At 34.2% G+C, this 26,050-nt stretch overlaps 1 protein-coding gene across 1 annotated transcript in view; it reads right to left on the bottom strand.

Annotated features, from left to right (window-relative positions):
- The window catches only part of ctnnd2b (catenin (cadherin-associated protein), delta 2b), a 595,920-nt gene that overhangs the window by 278,072 nt on the left and 291,798 nt on the right, over nt 1-26,050 (bottom strand). The window contains exons 6-8 of the mRNA XM_030159817.1: nt 16,809-16,960; nt 11,339-11,512; nt 4,403-4,548 (exon numbers count right to left, since the gene is read on the bottom strand). Of these exons, the coding sequence (XP_030015677.1) occupies nt 4,403-4,548; nt 11,339-11,512; nt 16,809-16,960 (472 nt within the window). The remainder of the gene's footprint in view (nt 1-4,402; nt 4,549-11,338; nt 11,513-16,808; nt 16,961-26,050) is intronic.

Raw genomic sequence — 26,050 nt, 5'->3', positions numbered from 1 at the left:
ACTGGACAAACGACTGCACATTTAGAGGAGGAGAGATTTTGGTGCCAATAGTTCAACTGTGTGTTCCTTTGTTCCTTTTCTCATTCTTTCCTTCCTTTCATCTTTCCTTAAATCCTTCCTTCCTTCCTACCTCCCTTCCTTCCTTTCTACATTTCCTCCTTCCTTAGTTCCTTATTTCCTCTTTTACCTCTTTTTTTGTCTTTCCTTAAATCTTTCCTTCCTTCCCATGTTCCTTCCACATTTCCTTCACCCCTCCTTTCTACTGTCATCCCTCCTTTCTGTTTCATCCTTCCTTCCTTTTGTCTATCCTTAAACCCTTCCTACATTTCTCCTTTCTTCTTTCTACCTTTATTACTTCCCTCCTTTCTACACTTTCACCTTCTTTTCTTCCTCTTTCCCTTCCTTTTTCCTTCCTTAAGACAGTAGTTCCATCCTTCCTACCATTATTTCTTCCTTTTGTGCTTCAAGCCTTTTTTCCAGTTCCTTTCTTCTTTCCTTCCTTTCTACCTATATACATTCTTTCTTTTTATCTTCCTTTCTACCTGCCTACATTCTTTCTTTTTTCTTTCCTTTCTACCTGCCTACATTCTTTCCTTTCTACCTGCCTACATTCTTTCTTTTTTCCTTCCTTCCTTCCTCCCTCTTTCTTTCTTTCTTTCTTTCTTTCTTTCTTTCTTTCTTTCTTTCTTTCTTTCTTTCTTTCTTTCTTTCTGCCTTTATTACCTCCTTCCTTTCTTTCTTTCTTTCTTTCTTTCTTTCTTTCTTTCTTTCTTTCTTTCTGCCTTTATTACCTCCTTCCTTTCTACACTTTCACCTTCTTTCCTTTCTCTTTCCCTTCCTTTTTCTTTCCTTAAGACCTTCCATCCTTCCTACCTTTCTTTCTTCCCTTTGGACTTCTAGTCTTTTCTTAATTCTTTTCTTCTTTTCTTCCTTTCTACCTACCTACATTCTTTCTTTTTTTCCTTCCTTTCTACCTCCCTACATTCTTTCTTTTTTCCTTCCTTCCTTCCTTTCTCCCTTTTATCTTTCTTCCATCCTTCTTTTCTCCCTCTTTCTTTATTCCATTCTACTTTCCTCTCCCTTCCTTCTTTTCTTTCTTTGTATGGACGTCAGAATGATTACACAAAAGCCACTTCATCAAACTAGGTGGAAAAGATGGAGCAGATTCACTTTCTTTTACTACTGGAGCGATGCAAGCCGACTCAGAACTTAAATAAAAATAAATAAATCTGTTAATTAACCACTGGCTCCATCTAACAAATTACAACTAACAGCCTGTGTTGCCGTGGTAACAGCCGTGTTCAGACAAAAGCTTCACGGTGAGACAAGCTGAAAACATGCAAGGACATACTTCTGTTCAACTCCCTTCAACTCTCAGGCTTTTGTGGCTGGATTTAATTTGTAGCATCTTGAAATATGAATGATGATAGCGATAGTGAAGTGAATGTTACACTGTAAAAAAATTATTGTAGAATTAACACCAAAAAGTTGTAAAACTGCAGCATAAAAAAACTAAGTGAAAATACAATGCAAATTTATGTTAACAATTAAATCAAATATAGCTGGAAGAGTATGTTAACAAAACCAGATTTGTATGTAGAAAAGATGTATTTCTATTGTTTTTGGGAAAATAAAACTGTAAATTGAAAACAATGTGGTGCCGGTTAAATTGCAAGAACAGTGTTGAAAAAACAGCCTATTCTCATACTTACAAAATAAATAAATAAATAAATAAATACAAAAGTAAATTTAACATTTTAAACATGTAAATATCACTGAAATCCACTGTTAAATATACATGTTTAAAATGTTAACTCTACATGCCACTAAGTAAATATGTTTACAATTTGATTCTTACAGGAAGAGTATGTTAACAAAACCCGATTTGTATGTAGAAATGATGTATTTCTATTGTTTTTGAGAAAATAAAACTGTAAATAGAAAAACAATGCGGTGTCGTTTAAATTGCAAGAACATAGTGTTGAAAAAACAGCCTATTCTCATACTTACAAAATAAATAAATAAATAAATAAATACAAAAGTAAATTTAACATTTTAAACATGTAAATATCACTGAAATCCACTGTTAAATATACATGTTTAAAATGTTAAATCTACATGCCACTAAGTAAATATGTTTACAATTTGATTCTTACAGGAAGAGTATGTTAACAAAACCCGATTTGTATGTAGAAATGATGTATTTCTATTGTTTTTGAGAAAATAAAACTGTAAATAGAAAAACAATGTGGTGTCGTTTAAATTGCAAGAACATAGTGTTGAAAAAACAGCCTATTCTCATACTTACAAAATAAATAAATAAATAAATAAATACAAAAGTAAATTTAACATTTTAAACATGTAAATATCACTGAAATCCACTGTTAAATATACATGTTTAAAATGTTAAATCTACATGCCACTAAGTAAATATGTTTACAATTTGATTCTTACAGGAAGAGTATGTTAACAAAACCCGATTTGTATGTAGAAATGATGTATTTCTATTGTTTTTGAGAAAATAAAACTGTAAATAGAAAAACAATGTGGTGTCGTTTAAATTGCAAGAATGTAATGTTGAAAAAAAAAAATCCTTTTCTCATACTTAAAAAAAAAAAGAGTAAATTAACATTTGAAACATGTAAATATCACTGAAATCCAATGTAAAATCTACATGTTTCTTCATAAATATGTTTACAGTTTGATGTGTTTTTCACAGTATTGTGCTCTTAACCACAGCTACCAGTTTTTTTCCATAAAAACAACAGGATTTTTTTTTTACAGTGTAGAGTAGCATTTCTAGTAGTGATGAAACAAAACAAGTTCAGGACCTTCTCCCATCTCTCTTTCTCCCTGAGAAAATGCAAACTGTTGAGAGCGGATGGCACCACTAGACATTCTTTAAAGTATCAGTGTATCAAGTGTTTTTCTGAGCCCCAGGTGGAGCAACTGTTGAATCCCTGCTATTGATCGGCAGCTGTATCGACCTCCTGCAGTTCTATGCTTCTGCGGTTTGGGACCTGTGTAGTTTTAACCCTTAGATGCATAAGTGGGTCAAAAATGAACTGGCGAGGTGGTTTTCATGTAATATATTTGAAATGAAAAGTTTTTATTAGTTCATATTCCAGGTATTCCTCAAAAAAACATTACATTTCTAATTTAACCCTTGTAAGACTGGCATTACAACAGGTCACCTAGGTGTCTTTATGTTTTCTTTGCAATAAAAGTGTCAGAAAATGTCTTTTTTGCCAATTCTTTTGCACCTTTGTTTTCAGGAAGAACTTAACTTTCAATATCTGGCCATTAATTATCATTATTATAAATAATAAATACTTAAAACAGTGTGTTTTAGTAAAAAAAGAAAAAAAAAGCACTTGAAGTTTTTTGGATATTTATTATCAGAACCAACTGTGAATGTTCATGACGAAACTTTTTGGGATTCTAAAAATAAACCTTAAACGATTTTACATCTGCTCAAACATGCTTTTTGGTTTTGAACATTCAATATCCATATTATGGTGTTTTTAGCCTGTGTGAAAATCTCTGAAACAATTCCTGTCTACTTGTAAGAGTCTCACACTGCTGCCGTAAAGTGTTATATAGTGTTGGAAAGCTCAGGGTCTCAGCTTTCTGATGCCACTTGAATTTTGTGCAAAACAAATGGATGTTGACATTGTTCTATTGCTGTTATATACTATATATTACATACTATATATGCTTTACTTTTCAAATTTTCAACATATTGTAAAAAAAATTTATATATATATATATATATATATATATATATATATATATATATGTATATTTCAAATGTTTAAAAGAAATGTAAAAATTTATTTATTTATTTATTTTAATTTAATCTTCATTTAACCAGGTAAAAAAGATCCCACTGAGATTAAGAACCTCTTTTTCAAGGCAGTCCTAGCCAAGAGGCAGCATGAAATACAACACACAGTTACAACATACAGGTCAAACTATGAAAAACAAGTGCAAGTCATTGAGATTAACAACCTTTTAGTAATTTTTGCCAAATTTCACATCCATTGCACTAAATATGCACACTAGCGTCCAAACATTATTGTTTTTAAAGCCCTTTTTTCCAATTATTTAGACAATTTAAAGAACATTATAAACTCTAAAGCTAATAAAATCAAAAAAATATGTCAACTATATAATCTTTTTTTAATTTGTATAACTTCTATTTTATACCTCGAGCTTTTTTATTTTATTTTAACTTATTTTTATTTACATTTGTTTCTGTATATTTGAAATGTAAAATATATTGTGAAATGTGATTTTTTTTTTTTTTATCCTACTTTGATGTATACAATTATGTACCGGTACACTGTTCAATTGTTCGTTGTTCCTTAAAAAAAAAAAAAAAAAAAGACACTGAGCCAACCTGTAGGATTTGGCGAGTCGGCTGGGCGACTGTTTCGGGGAGGACACCCTCTGTAGCGTGGCGTAACTGGGCATGTCCGAAGACGCCGATCCCAGACGCTGCAGCTTCGTAGGAGATCCCACCGCCTGCAGAGGGGAGCTCACACGCTGGAAGAGAGCAGATGTACTTCATTAAAGGGGAATGTCACTCACTTTAAATATTCATCTCCCTTCTTATTCATGTCATTATTTTCAGAGGGATGAACAACTCCCCCCGGGGTGAGAAACCAGAGAGCAGAGACTCTAATCTGCGATAACATCCTGATGAAGAGCTCTGACTTATCACACCAAACATGAAGGGATGAAGGGATGACTCTGAACTTTTAGAACCAAATCAACTCCGAATGCGATTGGATGCAATGGGCCGCCAAATGAAGTTCCAGACGAATTACAAACAGGAATTTTCATTTTGTGTCGAGAAGGGAAATAAGTTAGAGAAATATTCGCAAGTGTTCACGTTTCCAAAAGGAAAAAGGTGCAATTTTTAACACTGCATTAATCTGGACGAGCGTGTGTCGATGAGAGGGCGTCTGTGGTTTCGATTCAAAGAAAGAGCATCGTTCAATCAGTTTCATGGAATTGAAAGTTTTCGATACCACAGATTCCCGCGCAGTAAAATTCAGGCTGGTATCGGCAATACCAATCTGATACCAATACTTTATACAAATACATCTAACCCTATAACACCAAACATGTCATATTTGATCCATGAGTTTTGAAGCCCTCTACATGATCAGTGTGATATTTTTTTTTTCTTGAAAACCTGATGTATACTATTAGATACATGCAATACACAGATCATCCACCAGGGGGAGGAATTCATTCACTGGAGGCCTTTCCAGTGACACTAAGAGGCTGTCATTAATGAGGAAGGAGGAAGAACTTTGACAATTTAGAAAAAGAATTAGCAACTTGTTAAACATGTTTGTGTTAAATTCTGTTTTTGTTTGTGCAGAAATAATAATATTTGAGCATTGAGACCTGATGTATCAAATATGATACAAAACTGAAACTCATACATAGAAATTGATATTTAAAAAAAAAAAAAAAAAAAAAAAATTGGATTGTTCAGAAGGACCAATAAAGGCTCCAGTCTCAAAGAACTGGAATTTTTACCTCCACCAAGGAACGGCGGAGGTTATGTTTTCATCAGGGTTTGTTTGTTTGTCTTTTAGCAAGATAACTCAAAAAGTTATGGATGGATTTGGATGAAATTTTTAGGAAATGTTGATACTGGCACAATTAATAAATGATTACATTTTGGTGGTGATCGGGGGGTGTAGGGGGATGGGGGTTAGGGGCACTGATCTGCCTTGGTGGAGGTCAGCGCTCTCCGAGTGCTTTTCTACTGTGTCAGTGATTTAATGGTTCAGGCTTTACAGGGTTAATGTCTGGAAAACCAAAAAAAAAAAAAATGTGTATTTGAAATCATAATTTCATAAATTTACAAATGAACTGAACTGAATTGAACTGAATAAAGAAAACAGGACATGAGAGTAATTATAGTTTAATTATTAAAGAAGCGTATGATGTTCATCACCAATTTTTCATCAGATCTGTAAATCCCGAGTCGTAGCCTAAGTATTATGAATCTGTTCGTCTCTCCGTGATTACGCACCTGAATCACTTCTCTCACAATGAATAACTTTGAAGTTGACTCCATCACGAGCAGTCAGTTTGTTTACATACCAAACCAATATGTCACTTGGGCCTTTTGGGAAATTTTGTTGCAAAGTGCATTGTGGGAATGGGAATTCCACACAGCCACAGTATTGCGCAGCAGCAACAAACAAGGAAACGGCTTCATTGCTTCTTGCTGCTGCGGCTGCATGGAATTCTGAAAAAACCCAAGTGACAGTTTGGTTTTGGTTTGGTATGTAAACAAATAAATTTGAGCTTTTATTAACATCTACATGATCAGTAAATTAAATATAAGAAAACACCTGATTTACACTGAAAATAATGCAAAATACAGAGGACAAAATTATAATAAATGGTGATAAATCACTTAATAAAGGTTAAATAGAGAGAAGATTTTATTCGGGAACTGAAACTGAAGTAGCTCTAGGTATGTACGGGTTAATTGTAACAAATATCAGAGTCCAGTGTGAACTGGGAGCAGACTGGAACAGACACACATGCACAAAAGCAGTGGAGTTAGATGTGATTTGATCATTTCCTTCAGTAAGTGAAAATATTGGCTGTTGTCTTGAAAATTGTGTGTTAAAAACTTACTTTCAAATTAAAACCATGCAATAAATAGGAATAGTGATTTTTTTTTTTTAAAAGGTCCCAGTGACTGCTTTACTATTGTATCTAGTGAATTTGGTTAAATTTGCTGCTGAATTCACGTGCATATTGTGTTTTCGTCCTGATGTTGAGCTCATGTGAAGCATTTTATGGTATTTAAGTTACTCCTGTGTAAAAATCATGTCAATTCAAGGATCAAATCTGTATCAGACGTGGCTCAGATCGGACTCAAAATGTTCAGATTCAATGTAATTTGCACTGTTCACACCGTCAGAAACAAAACCGATCTGAGAAAAAAGATGAGATTTGAGTCACGTTTATGAACCCAGTCTGATCCTACAGCGGTCAGACTCTACCTGTAGTAATGTTTAATCATGTGTAAGTGAAGATAGATGCGCTTAAGGGGAAATTCACCCCATTAGACCAAAGTAAAAGCTGTGCACATGTTTGATCACAGCCATTTCTAGAGGAATAACACGGGTGGTTCTTTGTTTTTTAATGCTGTAAAAGGATTTATGTCTCAAAGCGGGATATCTCCAAAAGAAACAAGTCATTTGGCAGGGATTAGGTGTTCTAACAAAGAGCTTTCCAACAGTTGTTTTATCCAAAACTGCTATGATAAATGCAAGTACAAGTAGGAGAATTTAGAGTCAGTTAAAATGACGTATTTACACAATGTAAATATGCAAATAATATTTGACTTTAGTTCTAACTGTATATTTATATAAATACTAAATTTCTTATTTTTCTCTTTATATTTAATTTCCCACTCCTTTTTGGTCTTTTCCTTTGCACTTGCTTGTTGTATTTTTGCTGCTGTTAACTGAGAAATTTCCCCTTATCTTATCTTATTTTATCTTATCTTGTTTTTCTTATGTTGTCTTATTTTTTTCTTTTCTTTTCTTAAAACCACAAGTTAACAGAATAGATAATTTATCATACCTTACCTTAACTTAATTTATCATACCTTACCTTATCTTTTCTTAAAACCACAAGTCAACAAAATAGATAATTAATCATATCATACCTTACCTTAACTTAATTTATCGTACCTTACCTTACTTTACCTTATCTTATCTTTTCTTTTCTTAAAACCACAAGTCAACAAAATAGATAATTAATCACATCATATCTTATCGTACCTTACCTTATCTTATCTTTTCGTGAAACCATATGTCAACAAAATAGATAATTAATCATATCTTACCTTAACTTAAATTATCGTACCTTACCTTATGTTATCTTATCTTTTCGTAAAACCACAAGTCAACAAAATAGATAATTAATCATATCATACCTTACCTTGACTTAATTTATCGTGCCTTACCTTACTTTACCTTATCTTATCTTTTCTTAAAACCACAAGTCAACAAAATAGATAATTAATCACATCATATCTTACCGTAACTTAATGTATCGTACCTTATCTTATCTTTTCATGAAACCATATAAGTCAACAAAATAGAAAATTAATCATATCTTACCTTAACTTAAATTATCGTACCTTACTTTACCTTTCCTTACGTTATCTTATCTTATCTTTCCATAAAACCACAAGTCAACAAAATAGATAATTAATCATATTTTACCTTAACTTAATTTATCGTACCTTACCTTGCTTTACCTTATCTTATCTTTTCTTTTCTTAAAACCACAAGTCAACAGAATAGATAATTAATCACATCATATCTTACCGTAACTTCATTTATCGCACCTTATCTTTTCATAAAACCATAAGTTAACAAAAAAAATAATTAATCATATCTGACCTTAACTTAATTTATTGTACCTTACCTTATCTGATCTTATCTTATCTTTTCTTAAAACCACAAGTCAACAAAATAGATAATTAATCACATCATATCTCACCATAACTTTCTTTATTGTACCTTATCTTATCTTTCGTAAAACCATAAGTTAACAAAATAGATAATTAATCATATCTTAACTTCATTTATCGTACCTTACCTTACCTTACATTATGTTATCTTTTCTTTTTGTAAAACCTTAAAGGTCAACAAAATAGATAATTAATCATATCTTACCTTAACTTAATTTATCATACCTTACCTTATCTTTTCGTAAAACCATAAGTTAACAAAATAGATAATTAATCATATCTTACCTTCACTTAATTTATCATACCTTACCTTATCTTTTCGTAAAAACCATAAGTTAACAAAATAGATAATTAATCATATCTTACCTTCACTTAATTTATCGTACCTTACCTTAGCTCATCTTTTCTTATCTTTTTGTAAAACCACAAGTCAACAAAATACATAACTGATCATATCTTACCTTAACTTAATTTATCGTACCTTACCTTACTTTACCTTATCGTATCTTTTATTTTCTTAAAACCACAAGTCAACAGAGTAGATAATTAAACCACTGAATTATAAGATCAGTTATTGTATAGTATAGTCTAACTCTGCTGAAAGCCAACATCCTATATGTTTTCATGTCAACAAAAATGTGTCACAGCCACTTCTGCTGCATCTCTAACATCCATATGTTCAGTTTGTCGCAGACTTCATATGTTTCACCACCTCCGATAACTACTGCTGTATCTGAAGTGTCAATTTAAGCACAGAAGACGAAAGAAAACAGTCAACAAGGGACTGACTCTGGGTTATGTTTCTAACTGATGGGAATCCAGACATACTAGAGCAACTTTAGAGAGATTTTCTGTTTACTGTTTCATGTGGAGGAAATACAGATTTTTAACCCTTTAGGCACCTGAGTTTTTTTTTTTTTTTTAATATTCAATTTTAATATCCAGATTTCAAAAAAGCTGTATCTTGGAAGTGTTTAGAGATAAAATCATAGTGTAAATGAGAAAAAAATATTAGGTATGACCCAAAGGTTATGATGGGAGTAAATGCACTCATCTAATTTACATATAGTGATGTCACGGGGTGGCGGCCATATTGGATTGCGTACCCTTTGGTAAAATTGAACTTCGAACATATTTAAATGGAAGTTTTCTTTGACTTTTTTTTCATTTTATCCTTAAAATAAATTAACTTAAACATTAGTACGTAAGTAAATAAAGTAAGTTTTTAGTAAATAGGTAAAATGCAGTAAGTTTTATCACCTTTTTAGCCAAACCTGTCCTTATCTAGCCAAACTAAAACTAAATCAGCTTTACTTCCTTACTAAACCAGCTCAGGACCACGCCTCTAAACTGACTTTTTTTCTCCACTTTGAATAGAAACATGCCCTGAAATGGTGTTAGGACTGAAGGGTCACATGTTCGCCATCTATTGGTGGGAGGGGGTAACAAAATTTGGAAACTCTATCTGAAGCTATGGTCTGTTTCATTCAGTTATGTTGGATGTTGCAATATTGCAACTTTAGCGCTTAAAGGGTTAAGTATACAGTAGACCACCTCCTGCAGCTATTTCCACCCATTACATCCTCCTTTGAAAAGACATTGTATTGGTCAAAGTCTGTGCAGAAAACCTGGTATCCTCTCAGACTTTTTGCATTAAAATATGTTGAAATTGTTGCACAGTGAAGTCAAAAATAATACTGACAGCTGCAGCTTTAACCCATAAAGACCCAAACATCCACTGATGTCCAGAAGCATCTACTGATCTAAAATATTTAATAACTAACGAACCACTAATCCTATTAATACATGTCAATAATTGGTATAAAATACAGATATGACCCATTTGGACGTTCAGATGCTCTGTAGTTACCATGGAAACACTGTCATCTTCTACAACATTGACTCACTAGTAATACCCATGGAATTTTAATAAATGACAGTGGATGACTGCGCTTGTTTATATGTTCAGTTATTAATATTTTGCTGAAAGTGTCACTTTTTCTTCAGTTTTCTCTGTTTCTGATATAAAACCCCTCAACTTTAACCCTATAATGTCAAGCATATTATATTTGATCCATGAGTTTTGAAGCCCTCTACATGATCAGTGTCATATTTTTTTTTTCTTAAAAAACCTGATGTATACAATTGGATACATGCAATACACAGATAATCCACCAGGGGGGAGGAATTCACTCACCAGAGGCCTTTCCAGTGACACTACAAGACTGACATTAATGAGGAAAGAGGAAGAACTTTGACAATTTTGAAAAGGAATTACCAATTTGTTAGACATGTTTGTGTTATATGTTTTTGTTTGTTGAAAAATACTAAAATTTGAGTATTGAGACCCGATTTATCGAATCCGATAGAAAATTGAAGCTCAAACATGGAAATTAATATTTGAAAAAAAAAATGTTTGGGTCGTTCAGAAGGACCAGTAAAGGCTCCAATTTCAAAGAACAGAAATTTTCTGTCAGTGATTTAATAGTTCAGGCTTTACAGGGTTAAACTTAGCTTTTATGAACATCTACATGATCAGTAAATTAAATATAGGAAAATAATAGATTTTCACCAAAAAATGCAAAAAATAGAAGATAATATTACTACAAATGGTGATAAATCACTTCAGAAAGATTAAATATAGAGGGAAAAAAAATCATTTGGGAACTGCCACATAAGTAGCACTGGGTCTTTATGGGTTAATAGGAACTGTGTCTGGGGTTATGCTGGTGTTCGAGTCCACCCAGTAGTGTACACCACACACACAAACAGCTGAAGCATTACAGTAACATATCCAGGGATTTGTACCTGTGCAGGCAAAGTGGCACAGGAGTAATACATGGGTGGTCCAGCAGGAGCGGAGCCCGCCTCAGTGGGCATGTGGAAGGCGCTGCCGTGGGCCTGTTGGGCAAATGAGTCTCTCTGGGACTGAGAGGGGGAGTCTGTCCCAGCTAACTGTGCAGCTGCACGGCTGGATGTCACCTGGAGTGGAGAGAAAACGACAAGGTCAGATGGGAGGGGAAGACCAGAGAGGATGAGTGGAGAATGAGACAGGATGGGAGAGGGATGAAGAAAAGTACAAAAACAGATAAAGCTCGAGGAGGAAAAATGGAGAGGAGGAGTGGAGTATCCTGGGTGGCTACTGTTCCAGGATGATATGTCGTCATATTCCAAAATAGACCGTTCCAGTGTCTAGAAACAGACCAAACTAGGAGCAGGTCCATTTGGAGAATTTCCAGGGGTTCTTTTGGGTATCTGTGGTCCTTCTTATCCCTTTAACCCCTGTTGTATCTGTGCTGAGCGTTTTAAAAATATAATTTATTTTAAATCCTACTATATATATATATATATATATATATATATATATATATATATATATATATATATCCTACTGTTTTATATCATTTTCATTTCAAAATTCTGGTGCTAACTTTTTGGGCTCTACAGGGTGGGGAAGCAAAATTTACAATATTTAGAGGCAGGGATTGAAAGACAGTGTATAACCAATTAGTTTATTGAAAGTCATGAGAATTTATTTGCCACAAGAAAATTGACATAATAGAAAATGTTTTTATTCTATGTGTCCTCCTTCTTTCTCAATAACTGCCTTCACACGCTTCCTGAAACTTGCGCAAGTGTTCCTCAAATATTCAGGTGACAACTTCTCCCATTCTTCTTTAATTGTATCTTCCAGACTTTCTCGTAATAGTTTTGCTCATAGTCATTCTCTTCTTTCCATTATAAACAGTCTTTATGGACACTCCAACTATTTTTGAAATCTCCTTTGGTGTGACGAGTGCATTCAGCAAATCACACACTCTTTGACGTTTGCTTTCCTGATTACTCATATGGGCAAAAGTTTCTGAAGAGGTATGGATAATAGTGTTAGGTATGATTATGACATCAATATATGTTTGGTTTCAAAACAATTGACGTAGTGTCTGCTGAGAAAAAACAACTAAATGTTCATTGTAAATTTTGCTTCCCCACCCTGTACATGGCCAGGCCCCTGCATACATTGCTTCCCTGATCCAGCCCTACAGCTCGACTCGTAGCTTGAGGTCTTCAGGACAGCACCTGCTGATGGTTCCACGCACCTGTTTTAGCACACGCGGTGACAGGTCTTTTAAAGCTGTGGCACCACGTCTATGGAATGACCTGCCTCTACACCTACGGTCCATGGACTCTGTAGAGAGCTTTAACCCTTTCATGCACAAATTATGAGAACCTTTATCAAAATTTTTTCCTGAGTGTTTTTATTCTTCTTCAGGCATGAAAAAAACCATGTGATTGAAAAATTTTTTTCTGACAAATAAATCTAAAAAAATAAAATAAAATAAAAATAATTTAAAAAAATTAAAAGATACATAAAAAAATAATAATGGAAAAAAAAATTCTTATGGACCTATTTTTCATGAAGTTGCAAAAATGTCCACTCAGCTGGAAACCACATGTTTAATTTTTGACACACAGAAAGATGTATTTACTGATAAATGTTGTGAAAACTACGGGGAGGGCTTTGTGATTGGAGGGGTTTATCCTCAGAAGAGATCTACAAAATGTTACCAATTCATGTCAGAAAAGATATGTAGTGTCTTAAAACTTTAATAAAGATATATGTGTGAAAAAAAAAACAAACAAACAACAAAATCCATGAATATAAAAGAGAACAGCTGTAGAATAGCTGTCCACTGTAATGACCAGTGTACATGAAAGGGTTAAAAAACACCTCAAAACCTTCCTGTTCAAACAGACTTTTTAGTTTTCCACCTGACCCAGGGCCACCACAAACTGATTACACTTTATGTATTCATCATAAAGTACTCCATGTGCCCCCCCCAGTCTCTCTATATCTCTATCACTCTCTCTTTTCTCCTCCTTTACCCTCTCTCTTTAACCCTTACTGGTCCAGGCAGACGGCCATCCTCCAGGAGTCTGGGTCTGCTCCAGGTTTCTGCTGTAAAAGGGAAGTTTTTCCTCGCCACTGTCACCAATCACAAGTGTTTGCTCCTGGAGGATTCTGTTGGGTCTGTGTAAACTTGATTTGATTCTGATTTGACCTGATAAAGCACTTTGTGACTCTGTCTGTGAAAAGTGCTCTATAAATAAAATTTACTTTACTTTACTTACTTTACTATATAATGCACGTTGTCCGTCCTATCAATGTTGCAGCACGGGAGGGCGTTTGTACAGATTTTCCACAGCCTTCACAGGCCCAACCGCCACCAAACTCACCAAATGAATAGACACATTACCTAACTATCAACTAGTTCAAATGTTGTGAGGTATTCTGGGCGATTTTAGCCTCTCATGCTATCGTACAATGGCACCACGGGTACAATGCCGCTAGTATTCATAAAAATTCAACTGTTTGCTTTATAGGAAAATTTTCAAACGTGCTGATAGAATAGACCTTGTTCTTTCCATAGACATCTGAGCATGCTCAGTGCACCCCCCCCCCCCCCCCCCCCGCCACTGGTGGAATGGGGGGTAAAACACAGAGCAGTGAGTGAGACTGACTCATTATAAAAACAGACAGCTTGGCCTTTTTTTTTTTTTTTTTTAAATATCGTTTTCGTTGTTGTTGTTTTTTTATTTTTACTGTTTTTTGCAGTGTTGTGGTGATTTTCCTTTATTTTTTTACTGTGTTTTTACCAAGTTTTTGACCATATAACTCGGTGGTTCCCAACCTTTTTTGTCTCATGACCCAATTTTAACATCACAAATTTCTGGCGACCCCAGACATTCAAAACGGAGACATTTTTCTCTTGCAGATGTCTTAGCGGGGCCAGGCGGGTGAAGAAACCTTTCCATTGTCTGTTCGGTCTGGTTTTCTGACTGTGTCCGGGCAGGTTGAAGCGTAGTAATGCATGCGGTCACATGATCAGGTCAATCAAGATATGCCCTCTCAGGTATTATATCCTGCATTTTATTTGAACTTGATTGTTATTAAGAAAAGAGTGTGGTGTTTTAATTATAATGAAATATATATTGAAACATTAAAAAAAAAAAATTATCAGCAATTTTTTTTTTTTTTTAATCAATTTCAGGTGACCCCATTTGAATTCCAGCCGACCCCACGGTTGCAAAACACTGATGTAACTACTTGATGGAGTTCAATCAGGTGTCAAAAAGCAGTTGGACTGATTTATAAAAAAAAAAAAAGGGGGGAAAAAGCCCCACAACAAAATCTATTGGGCCAAAATTCAAATCCTTGTTGTTCAGTGTGTTCCAGTTCACGTACAACATCCTAAATTTTTTATTCATGTACATTCTGAGTGCCTTATTTAGTAAAAACCTGTCAAACTTTAGTTCATCTCTGTCTTTTTCTGTTATTCCACCTGTTTTGACCCTAAAACACACAGTAAAGCAAGACTTACATATGGGTGCTTCTATGAAACCGGATTTATTTTGGTATCTGGCACTTTTCCAGCTTTTTTAGACCCAATAATAAAAGCTACATGAAGACATATTTCCCCCCAGGATGCACCTAATGATGACCTCAGATAAATGCAAAAAATATATACTCTTGCTCTGAGCCATCCCAAAATTAATGCTTTTTTTTTTTTATCAAATATTGGGGCCAAAAATAGGACCAAAGTTGGGACATGAAAAACTACTTAGTTGTCAGTGCATTTGATCTGAAAACGTGGCTGTAAATGGTCTTATACAGACTGTAAATAAACACACTGTGTTAAATATGTCGATCCTAGTGGTTTTTCTAATCCACACGTGGGTTTTTCATGAATCTCAGTTTCATTCCAGGTTTTGTGTGGAACCCATCGTGTCCACTTGTGTTACATGCAGAACCTGCCCATTTAAACACAAACAAATTGCAAATGATTTTGCAACAGTGGTCATTTTTGTGAAACACTCTTCCTTGAATAATTAGTTCAATTCCCAAAATGTACCTGTGAGAGAATAAAAAGATATTTTTAAAAAATAGCGTGTAATTTTCGTGTCCTTTTTACAGTGTTACATATGGAATTTTGTATCAAATATTATGTAAAATAATATAAAAATGTGTTATATCTGAAAAATTGTTTCTCTTTTATCTCAGTAAGTATTTATTTTTAAAATAAACCCAAAGTGCTTCATGAATCTCAGTTTCATTCCAGGTTTTGTATGTAACCCATCGTGTCCACTTGCGTTACATGCAGAACCTGCCCATTTAAACACAAATAAATCACAAATGATTTTGCAACAGAGGCCATTTTTGTGAAACGCTTTGCCTTGCTTAATTAGTTCAATTCCCAAAATGTACCTGTGAGAGAATAAAAAGATATTTTAAAAAAATAGCGTGTAATTTTTGTGTCCTTTATACCGTGTTACATCCGGAATTTTGTTTTAAATATAATGTAAAATAATATGAAAATGTGTTACATCTGAAAAATTGTTTCTCTTTTATCTCAGTAAGTATTTATTTTTAAAATAGACCCAAAGTGCTTCATGACTCTCAGTTTCATTCCAGGTTTTGTATGTAACCCATTGTGTCTGCTTGTGTTACATGCAGAACCTGCCCATTTAAACACAAATAAATCGCAAATGATTTTGCAACAGCGGCCATTTTTGTGAAATACTCTGCCTTGCATTATTAGTTCAATTCCCAAAATGTACCTGTGAGAGAAAAAAAAGATATTTAAAAAAATAAAAAAAAAAGCGTGTAATTTTCGTGTCCTTTTTACCGTGTTACATATGGAATTTTGTATTAAATATAATGTAAAATAATATAAAAATGTTATATCTGAAAAATTGTTTCTCTTTTATCTCAGTAAGTATTTATTTTTAAAATAGACCCAAAGTGCTTCATGACTCTCAGTTTCATTCCAGGTTTTGTATGTAACCCATTGTGTCTGCTTGCGTTACATGCAGAACCTGCCCATTTAAACATGTATAAATCGCAAATGATTTTGCAACAGCGGCCATTTTTGTGAAATACTCTGCCTTGCATTATTAGTTCAATTCCCAAAATGTACCTGTGAGAGAAAAAAAAGATATTTAAAAAAATAAAAAAAAAGCGTGTAATTTTCGTGTCCTTTTTACCGTGTTACATATGGAATTTTGTATTAAATATAATTTAAAATAATATAAAAATGTTATATCTGAAAAATTATTGCTCTTTTATCTCAGTAAGTATTTATTTTTAAAACAGACCCAAAGTGCTTCCAAACTTCCTTCATAACATTAGTCTACATCTGGTTTGAATTTTTAGCCCCATGTTCTGTTTTTAGGGACTAGTTTCATACAAGCACCCATTTACTGTCACATATGTTCGTACCTGGTTGTAACTGTGAACGGCTCCTCCGACCTGCCCGCCGCGACCGGTGATGGATTCACCCAGTGCCAGGCCTTGGTTACTATGGTAACCGGCGGCTGCATAGGCATCCTGGCTGTTGAGCTGCAGGGCGCTTTGGGACAGAAGACCTTGTCCTGAGGGGAACAAAAGCAGAAGACAAGACACGGGGTGATTAGTGACACTGCAAAAAAAAAAAAAAAAAAAAAAAAAAAAAAATCACACGACTTTTTTTTTTTTTTACTTGAACTTGACACATTCGATACAGACACACTGTGATCGGAGTGAAAAGCCCAACATGTAGTTTTGGTTTCAACAGGCTTTTATGTAACGACAGACAAGTTTAAGTTTTGTAAGAGTCGTGCTTGTGTAAAAGCGTTCTCCAGTCCGAGGCCTTGAATGTGTTTTGTAACCCAGTTGACATCCCACATATTATCCAATGTGTCATATGTCTCTGTTTTATGTGAAAAGAATGAATGTGTCTACTCTACACAGACCAAACAACCCAGAGAAAGGAGGGAGGAAAAACAAGAGGATCGAAAGCTGAAAAAAAAAAAACAGTACTGTGTGGAACTACGGGTTCTAGATCCTCTGATTCAGTTCATTCCTTTACTTTCTTGGTAAATTCCACTGGTATTTTCAGTTGAACAACTATGGAAGTAAATCTGCCTCATTAGATTTTGAATTATAAAGCCATTGAATTTCCAGCACTGATTTTTTTTTTGCACTAAAATGAAGTATGTGATTTTTTTGTCTCAATTTAATTATGTTCATACATTAAGATTAAAAAAAAAAATCAGATGCAAACAATTCAGAGGCAAAATTTTCAGATGCAAAAAATTCAGATCACACATCTGGGACACCAAGGTTAAGCAACTGATTCTATTTTAAGTTGACCCGACAGTCAGCCAGTCGAGTTACGTTAGGTTGGTCAAGTGACGCCGATGCAGGAAGACGGTCAGTGCGGATGTGTGATCTGAATTTTTGCATCTGAATTTTTGCAGCTCAGTTTTTTGCTTCTGAATTTTTTGCAGCTGAATTTTTACAGCTGAACTTTTGCTTCTTAACGTTTTGCATCTGAATTTTTTGCTTCTGAATTTTTTGCAACAGAATTTTGTGCATTTGAATTTTTTGCATTAGAATTTTTGCATCTGAATTTTTTGCTTCTGAATTTTTTTGCAGCTGAATTTTTGCAGCTGGACTTTTGCTTCTGAACTTTTTGCATTTGAATTTTTTGCTTCTGAATTTTTTTGCATCTGAATTTTGTGCTTCTGAGTTTCTTGCAACAGAATTTTGTGCTTCTGAACTTTTTGCATTTGAATTTTTGCATCTGAATTTTTTGCTTCTGAATTTTTTTGCATCTGAATTTTTTGCAGCTGAACTTTTTGCTTCTGAATTTTTTGCGTCTGAATTTTTTGCTTCTGATTTTTTTGCAGCTGAATTTTTTGCATCTGAATTTTGTTCTTCTGAATTTTTTGCATCTGAATTTTTTGCTTCGGAATTTTTTGCATCGGAATTTTTTGCATCGGAATTTTTTGGTTCTGAATTTTTTGCATCAGAATTTTTTTGCTTCCGAATTTTATGCATCAGAATTTTGCTTCTGAATATTTTGCATCTGAATTTTTGCAGCTGAATTTTTTTAATTCTAAATTCATTAACACAGTTGAATTCAGAGACAAAAAAAATCAAATAATTAATTTCAGTGCAAAAAAAAAATAATTTTTCTCATTTCTAGTCCAAATATCTCATCACACCTAATTTTTTTTTTTTTTTTTAAATCACACGAAAAAATATAAAATCCAATTTGAAAAATGTATTATGTGATATTTATTGCATAAATAACAAAGATGCTTAACGAACCTTTTCAGAGACTTTAAAAGTGAATATTGATTCCAAATATTAGGTATATAAAACTAAAATTGTAATAAATTAAAACTATACTCAAATATTTGACATAAAAGTAGATCTTTACAGAGGTGTTTTCTCCGGAAAAGTGCGGTAATCAAACACGGTTATCATGATAATTAGAATTTAAACGGTAATACTAACTGTCTGCAATTTTACCACGGTTTATCATTATACGGGGAATCGTTACATCCCTAGAGCCAGCATATCATTTTTTGGAGTGTATCAACTGGCTGTTTTCGCTAGTCTCTTCCTTGACCAAAAATATACAAGTATGCCAAACTGCAGCAGTCAGCGCTTTACGGATTTTGTGTGATGCCCGAGACACACACAGAGTCCACTTCCCTTTTATAATATAGGATTCCTTGTGTTTTTTTTTTTTTTTTTTTTTTTAAAGACACCCATTTGCTTTTTACCCACTATGTTATTCTAGCCTCTCCGCTCTTTTCCTCTGATGCTCCGTGACCCTTAAATCTCACTCTGTCTCACTTCCTGGCATCCATTTAAAACCCTCTTCCTCTGCCTTCCTTTAGCCTCCATCCCTTCCTTTCTTCGTCTTCTCCTCTTCCTCCACTCTCGGTCTCTGCTGTATAATTCAACAGCAGCAGCGGAGACTGATACCAGAGCCTTAGAGGTTAATAATACAGAGATTTTACAAAAAAAACTGACTCATGGATGCACTGAAATAACTGAATTTATGTTTTAGTGCTCAGGTTTTGTTTCTTCATAAATATGTTAATTTAGTTAAACCATCTGTGCTTTTTTTTTTTTTTTTTTGCCTAAACATTTTTTTCTGCTTGAGAAGTTTTTCACTGAAACACTGAGCATTTTATGCCTGGTCACAGCAGCATTTCAACAAACATACATGTTGTTGAATAGGGGTGTAATTTCATTTCACAATACTGTATCGATATTAAAAAGTACTATATCGATATTTTTAGGCATTTATTCAAATGCAGATATTGTGGAGGCTCGTTTTTGTTTTTTTGTTTTTCTTTTTTGTTAGAGTTTTATTTATTATTATTTAACACTCTTATTAAATAATGTTAGTTCCTTTGTTGGGATTGAAGTAAAATAATGTTCTGATGTTAGTTCTGAACTAATAGAATCTGAACATTTCAACAGGATCTTAAACTGTAATGTCTGTTAAACAGAATTGAAGTTTCAACACAGGAAAATTTTTGTGATATAGCATTAGATCCTGTTCTGATCAAATAAAAATGTGTTTAGTATTTGTGCATATTTCGGGTGTAATTCAATTATTCAAGGAAATAATCATTAAAAAAAGAAACAAACCAAAAAATTACCTTCTTAACAGTATTGTATCGTGATCCTAGTTTTGTGATTTGTATCGTATCGCCAGATTCTTGCCAATACACAGCCCTATTGTTGAATGGAATTACAAATCTGCAAATTATTAAGTAACATCACACTCTGATGAATTTTAACATGCAAGTTCTAAGTGTTGACAGATGACAGGGTTGAAATCCAATTATTAAAGGGGCCATATTTTGCTTTTTTTTTTTTTTTTTTTCAAATGGAACAATGCATTTTTAAACATTTCATAAACAGTAAATGCTCTTCTTCGGTCTAAATTCTTCATTAATTCAACTCCACAGGTCCATCTTCAACCCTATTTCTGAGTAATGACACCAGAAAGGTGGTTTGGAGCGCTGGCCCTTTAAATGCACATGAGCCAGTTCAGGCCCCGCCCCCTCCAGGTTGTTGACTGTGCTGCTCTGTCCCGTTCAACCAACAACTGAACATTTTAGGTAATCGGCTCGAAGTTTGGACATATATTCAGTTTTTACTACAACCGCTGCTGCTGCTGCTGATAAACAATTATGTCGTACTCGGAAAAATGTTCGTCAGAAGTCTTGACCTTATATGTGCAAATGTTGTGATGTAACTGCTTATAAAATGTAAAACAAATTAAGCAGGAATTAAAACAGGTTGTAGAAATCCACTCGATTTTTTGTATAAATGAATATAAAGATAGCTTTGAAGAACCTGGAGGGTTCAAATTCAAACTTTATGAACTGTTAGCGTCCAAATACACAAATAAATGAACCACAGACTAATAAAAGTGGGTTTCGATTTTCTTGGCTTTTAGAACATTATACAGTGATTCAGAAAGATTTTATAAACATTTTGAAGCTGTAAATAGTCAATATGGGTGATTTTTTTTTTATCAGTTTATGACCGTATAACAGTTGTTTTATTGCATGTGTTAACTTTTTAGCAAGTGCTTCTCTGATGTTTTATGGCAAGAGGAGGGAGACTGTTGTCACGGCAACCGACAAGGAAGTAGATGACGATGTCAAATAACACACTAACGTTGAAATGTAGAATTTCAAAGTATTTCAATGAGTGTCCTCTGAAGGGTTAAGAAAGATTAAATATAGATTAACCCTTTCATGCATTGTGGTCACTCCAGTGGACAGTTCTTCTCCAGCTGTTCTCTTGTATATTCATTGGTTTTATTGTTTTAGTTCCATATGAGCCAACACAGTGGACACTTATGCAACATCCCATAATATACTTCAATTCATACCATTACTATAACTTTGCTGTTCTTGATAAACCTGATCTGCAGTAACCTGTTTAAGTGTAAATTAGTTATTTGTTAGACAAAAAGAGTTGTTTTTTGCATATTATATGAGGTAATAACTAGCATTAGATTATGTTAAAATGTGAGAAAACATCAAATTAGCAGCCTTAAAAATGTTTTTATTTCATAGTTTTCACAGTATATCAGTAAATACATGTTTCTTTGCTTCAAAAATTAAACGCATCGTATCCATTTGAGTGAACATTTTTGCAGCTCCATAAAAAATAGGTTCATAAAAAGCTGTCAATTGCGTTTTTTTCATGCCTAAAGAGGAATAAAAACAGGGAGGAAAAGTCATGATTAAGGTTCTCATAATTCATGCATGAAAGGGTTAAATTATTTTTTTTAACAATTCAAAATAGTATTATTATTATTATTATTATCATTATTATTATTATTATTATTTAATTTTTTTTTTTACTTTTTTATTTTTTTTAATTTGAAAAGCAAAGTATATATAGTATATATTATTGTTGCTGTTGGCCGGAAACCTTGTAAGTCCATTTTTGGTCTTCTTCTTTTTTATGCCATATTGGTTAATCTTCATGCTGGCCGAACAGTTTTAGAAAATTTAACTGATGAAAAGTGTTGAAAACGGTTTGTAACTACATCTCTGAACTCCATTCATTTATTTTTCCAGTTTCCTGAAAATTAACCTGTTTTGGACATAAGAGGTTTCTGCCTGACAGCGACGATATGCAGTATATAATATATAGCAGCGATAGAACATCCATTTTGTGAGTGAGTGAGTGAGTGAGTAGGGGTGAGTGAGAGAGAGTGAGTGAGTGAGTGAGTGAGTGAGACAGAGAGAGAATGAGTGAGTGAGTGAGGGAGTGAGTGAGTGAGTAGGGGTGAGTGAGAGAGAGTGAGTGAGTGAGAGAGTGAGTGAGACAGAGAGAGAATGAGTGAGTGAGTGAGTGAGAGTGAGAGTGAGAGTGAGTGAGTGAGTGAGTGAGTGAGTGAGTGAGAGAGAGAGAGAGAGAGAGAGAGAGTGAGTGAGCGAGTGAGACAGAGAGAGAGAATGAGTGAGTGAGTGAGTGAGAGAGTGAGTGAGGGAGAGGGTGAGTGAGTAGGGGTAAGTGAGAGAGAGTGAGTGAGAGAGTGAGTGAGAGAGAGAGAATGAGTGAGTGAGTGAGTGAGACAGAGAGAGAGAGAATGAGTGAGTGAGTGAGTGAGACAGAGAGAGAGAGAGAATGAGTGAGTGAGTGAGTGAGAGAGGAGAGAGAGAGAGAGAGAGAGAGAGAGAGAGAGAGAGAGAGAGAGAGAGAGAGAGTGAGTGAGTGAGTGAGTGAGTGAGTGAGTGAGCGAGCGAGTAGGGGTGAGTGGTAGTAATACAAAAACTACAACTTCATAAAATCTATAAAAGGTAAATTAAAAATGTAAATGGCATAATAGTAAAAACTTGTTGTTTGAAGAATACCTGGAATATGAAATAACTTTTCTTTAGAAAAATATTGCAAGTAAAGCACCTCATCGGTCCATTTTTGACCCACTTATGCATCAAAGGGTTAATTTCACATGTAAACCTGGAACTTTCCACCTGTAGAAACACACAACACGCACCTGAACATGTTCTATGTAAAAGACAGAGAAGCTAAAAGGCTCCAACGCTGAGAATGGGCAGTGATGGGAGTATTTCTAGATTGTTTTGGAGTCTGAAGGCTGCATTTGCTTGAGTGGACCATAAAGTTTGATGTGGGTTTAATCGACTCGTTTGCGGAGGGCGGGAGCTGCTTGTGCTTCAGCCAAAACTGTCCCATTCCTCTTATTAAAAGACTGTTAAATTTTGATGCATCCTTGATTAATTCACTTTTGTGATCATAGCGATGATGTGCCTCATCAAACGCATTAATTACAGCGATCAAACTCTTTTTTTCTTTCTTTTTTATTTTTTTAATCCGAAATGTTGTTTAAAACATGACGTCCCTGTGTAGCATTTTGGAAGAGAATTCAGTATGTGGTGGCATTATTTATGACCTCTGCTACGTCTTTTTCATCTTCTTGTAAACAACCGTCTTCACTTTAAAGCACTTCACTGCAAGTTTTCAGATCAGCAGTCCTTCAAATGACCTTTTAATGTTCTGCTTTTGGATATTAAAGTGGTTCTATGAAGTACTGAGAGATGGCAGAGGGTCGGTCTGGTACCAGAACACACTTAACCCCATGTATCCACAGACTGTATCAGTCACTGAATAAAGGATAAAACTCACGATGTTTTTGTGTTTCTGTCAGCGGGGTGAGACTGTGGAACAGATTTAATATAGAGTTAAAGCAATGTCCGCTGACGCTCTTGTCGTTAATGATCACAAACAAGCTAAAAATGTTCATTTTTCTTCATTTTCTTCATTATTATGTGGATTTTCTTGATGATAATTTGCCCACTTACGCTAATTGTCTTCAAAGTACGTTATTTTTTGTGTATTTTATGATTACTTTCTTGCTTGAATTTCCCTCGGGATCAATAAAGTATCTATCTATCTATCTATCTATCTATCTATCTATCTATCTATCTATCTATCTATCTATCTATCTATCTATCTATCTATCTATCTATCTATCTATCTATCTATCTATCTATCATTCACCCACTCATCCCTCCCTCCCTCCATCCATCCATCCATCCATCCATCTCTCTCTCTCTCTCTCTCTCTCTATCTATCTGTCTATCTATCATCCACCCACTCATCCCTCCCTCCATCCATCCATCCATCCATCCATCCCTCTCTCTCTCTCTCTATCTATCTATCATCCATCCACTCATCCCTCCCTCCCTCCCTCCTTCCATCATCCATCCATCCATCCATCCATCCATCCATCCATCCATCCATCCATCCATATCTATCTATCTATCTATCTATCTATCTATCTATCTATCTATCTATCTATCTATCTATCTATCTATCTATCTATCTATCTATCTATCTATCTATCTATCATCCACCCACTCATCCCTCCCTCCCTCCCTCCCTCCATCTCTCTCTCTCTCTCTCTCTCTCTCTCTCTCTCTCTCTCTCTCTCTCTCTCTCTATCTATCTATCTATCTATCTATCTATCTATCTATCTATCTATCTATCTATCTATCTATCTATCTATCTATTCTTTATTGTCAAATATGTGCTAACTTTTTGCATTTGCATTTAAAGGCTACTCCACTTAGATATTAACTAACTAATTTTAAGCAATATTCATAACAAATCAAACTCCATCGTTGGAGGATGAGTATGATGGACACAGTAACTATTTGCCCTCAATTTTTTTTTTACCCGTTGATCCACTAATCCTATCAATACATGTAAATAATTGGTGTAAAATACAGTTATTCATCTTTTCATGATCAACAGATATGACCCATTTGGACATTTAGGGGCTCCGTAGTTACCGTGGAAACACTGTCATCTTCTACAACACTGATTCACCAGAAAAACCCATGGAGTTGGATCAATGACAGTGGATGGAGACACTGGGTTTATGTTCAGTTAATAATATTTTTGCTGAAAAAGTCATTTTTTCTTCAGTTTTCTCTATTTCAGATATAACCTTCAACTTTAATCAGAGGTTTTTATGAACATCTACATGATCAGTGAATGAAATATGAGAAAATACCTGATTTTCACTAAAAAAAACCCACAAAATACAGAGGATAATTTTACAATAAATGGTGATACATCCCTTAAGAAAGGTTAAATAGAGAGAAAAAATAATTTGGGAACTACCACAAAAGTCACACTTTATGAGTTAACAAAAAGATAAATATTCACATTTAAGTCAGTTTATCCAAGTCCAATATCCATTTTTTGCAGTGTATTATTGAGAAAATGCTGTTTTTGACTAATCTAATACAGTATAAATACTGGTTATTTCTTTATTACAGTTCTAAACCAAACATTTTGTGTGTTTTTTGTAGATTTTCGTCTCCCTGATGGCATTACGAGACACATTTATCATGACAAAAGCTGACTTTTCCTGCTTTGTCTCAGTGCTCTTGTAACTCTGTCCAAAGCTGTACACAGAGCTACATTTCATGTGCAGTATTTGTTTTCTCTGAGGAGTTCTTGAGCTGTCCCTTTAATCTGCACTGATGTCACTTTTTTTTTTGCCAGCAGTCTACGAATCAAACCAAGAACAGAAGATGAGACAAGAGGAAAATTTTTTGCCTGTTTGTCATCATTAAAGATGAGAGAAAAGGGGGAAATCATACAGCGCCGGCGGTTCTACTATCTGCTGCATGGGACAGATAAAGTTGGCAGCTGATGGCGAATAAAGAGAGTTGTCGAAGTAAAGCGAACTGAAATTCAGAACCAAAACCGAAGAGGAAAAGAAGAAAATGAATATAATAAAGACACTGAAGAAAAACTGAACAAAATATTGATGAAACTGAAATAAAGTGAACAAAATCATCAAAAAAATAAACAAAAAAATGAGAAAAAAAATCATTAAATGTGCAAAAATGAAAATAATTTGAAGACAAGGAGTGTAAGTGAACAAAATAATCACAAATGATAAACCAAACAATCAAGAAAATTCACATAGTAATGAAGAAAAATAAACTTAAATGAGGTGAACGGTCAAAGTAAAGTGAACTGAAATTCCGAACCAAAACTGAATACACATATATGAGCAATTTTAAGTCTCTTTAAATGTAAAAGATAAGACTAGACAGAATACAGAATGAAATAAATGAATCAGAAATTAATATGATAATAAGACAAAT

The sequence above is a fragment of the Sphaeramia orbicularis genome, chromosome 17, assembly GCF_902148855.1.
Source record: "Sphaeramia orbicularis chromosome 17, fSphaOr1.1, whole genome shotgun sequence".
In the NCBI taxonomy this organism is placed as follows: domain Eukaryota; kingdom Metazoa; phylum Chordata; class Actinopteri; order Kurtiformes; family Apogonidae; genus Sphaeramia; species Sphaeramia orbicularis.
Note: the sequence above shows the minus strand (reverse complement) of the source record. Positions and strands in the feature narration are given on the sequence as shown.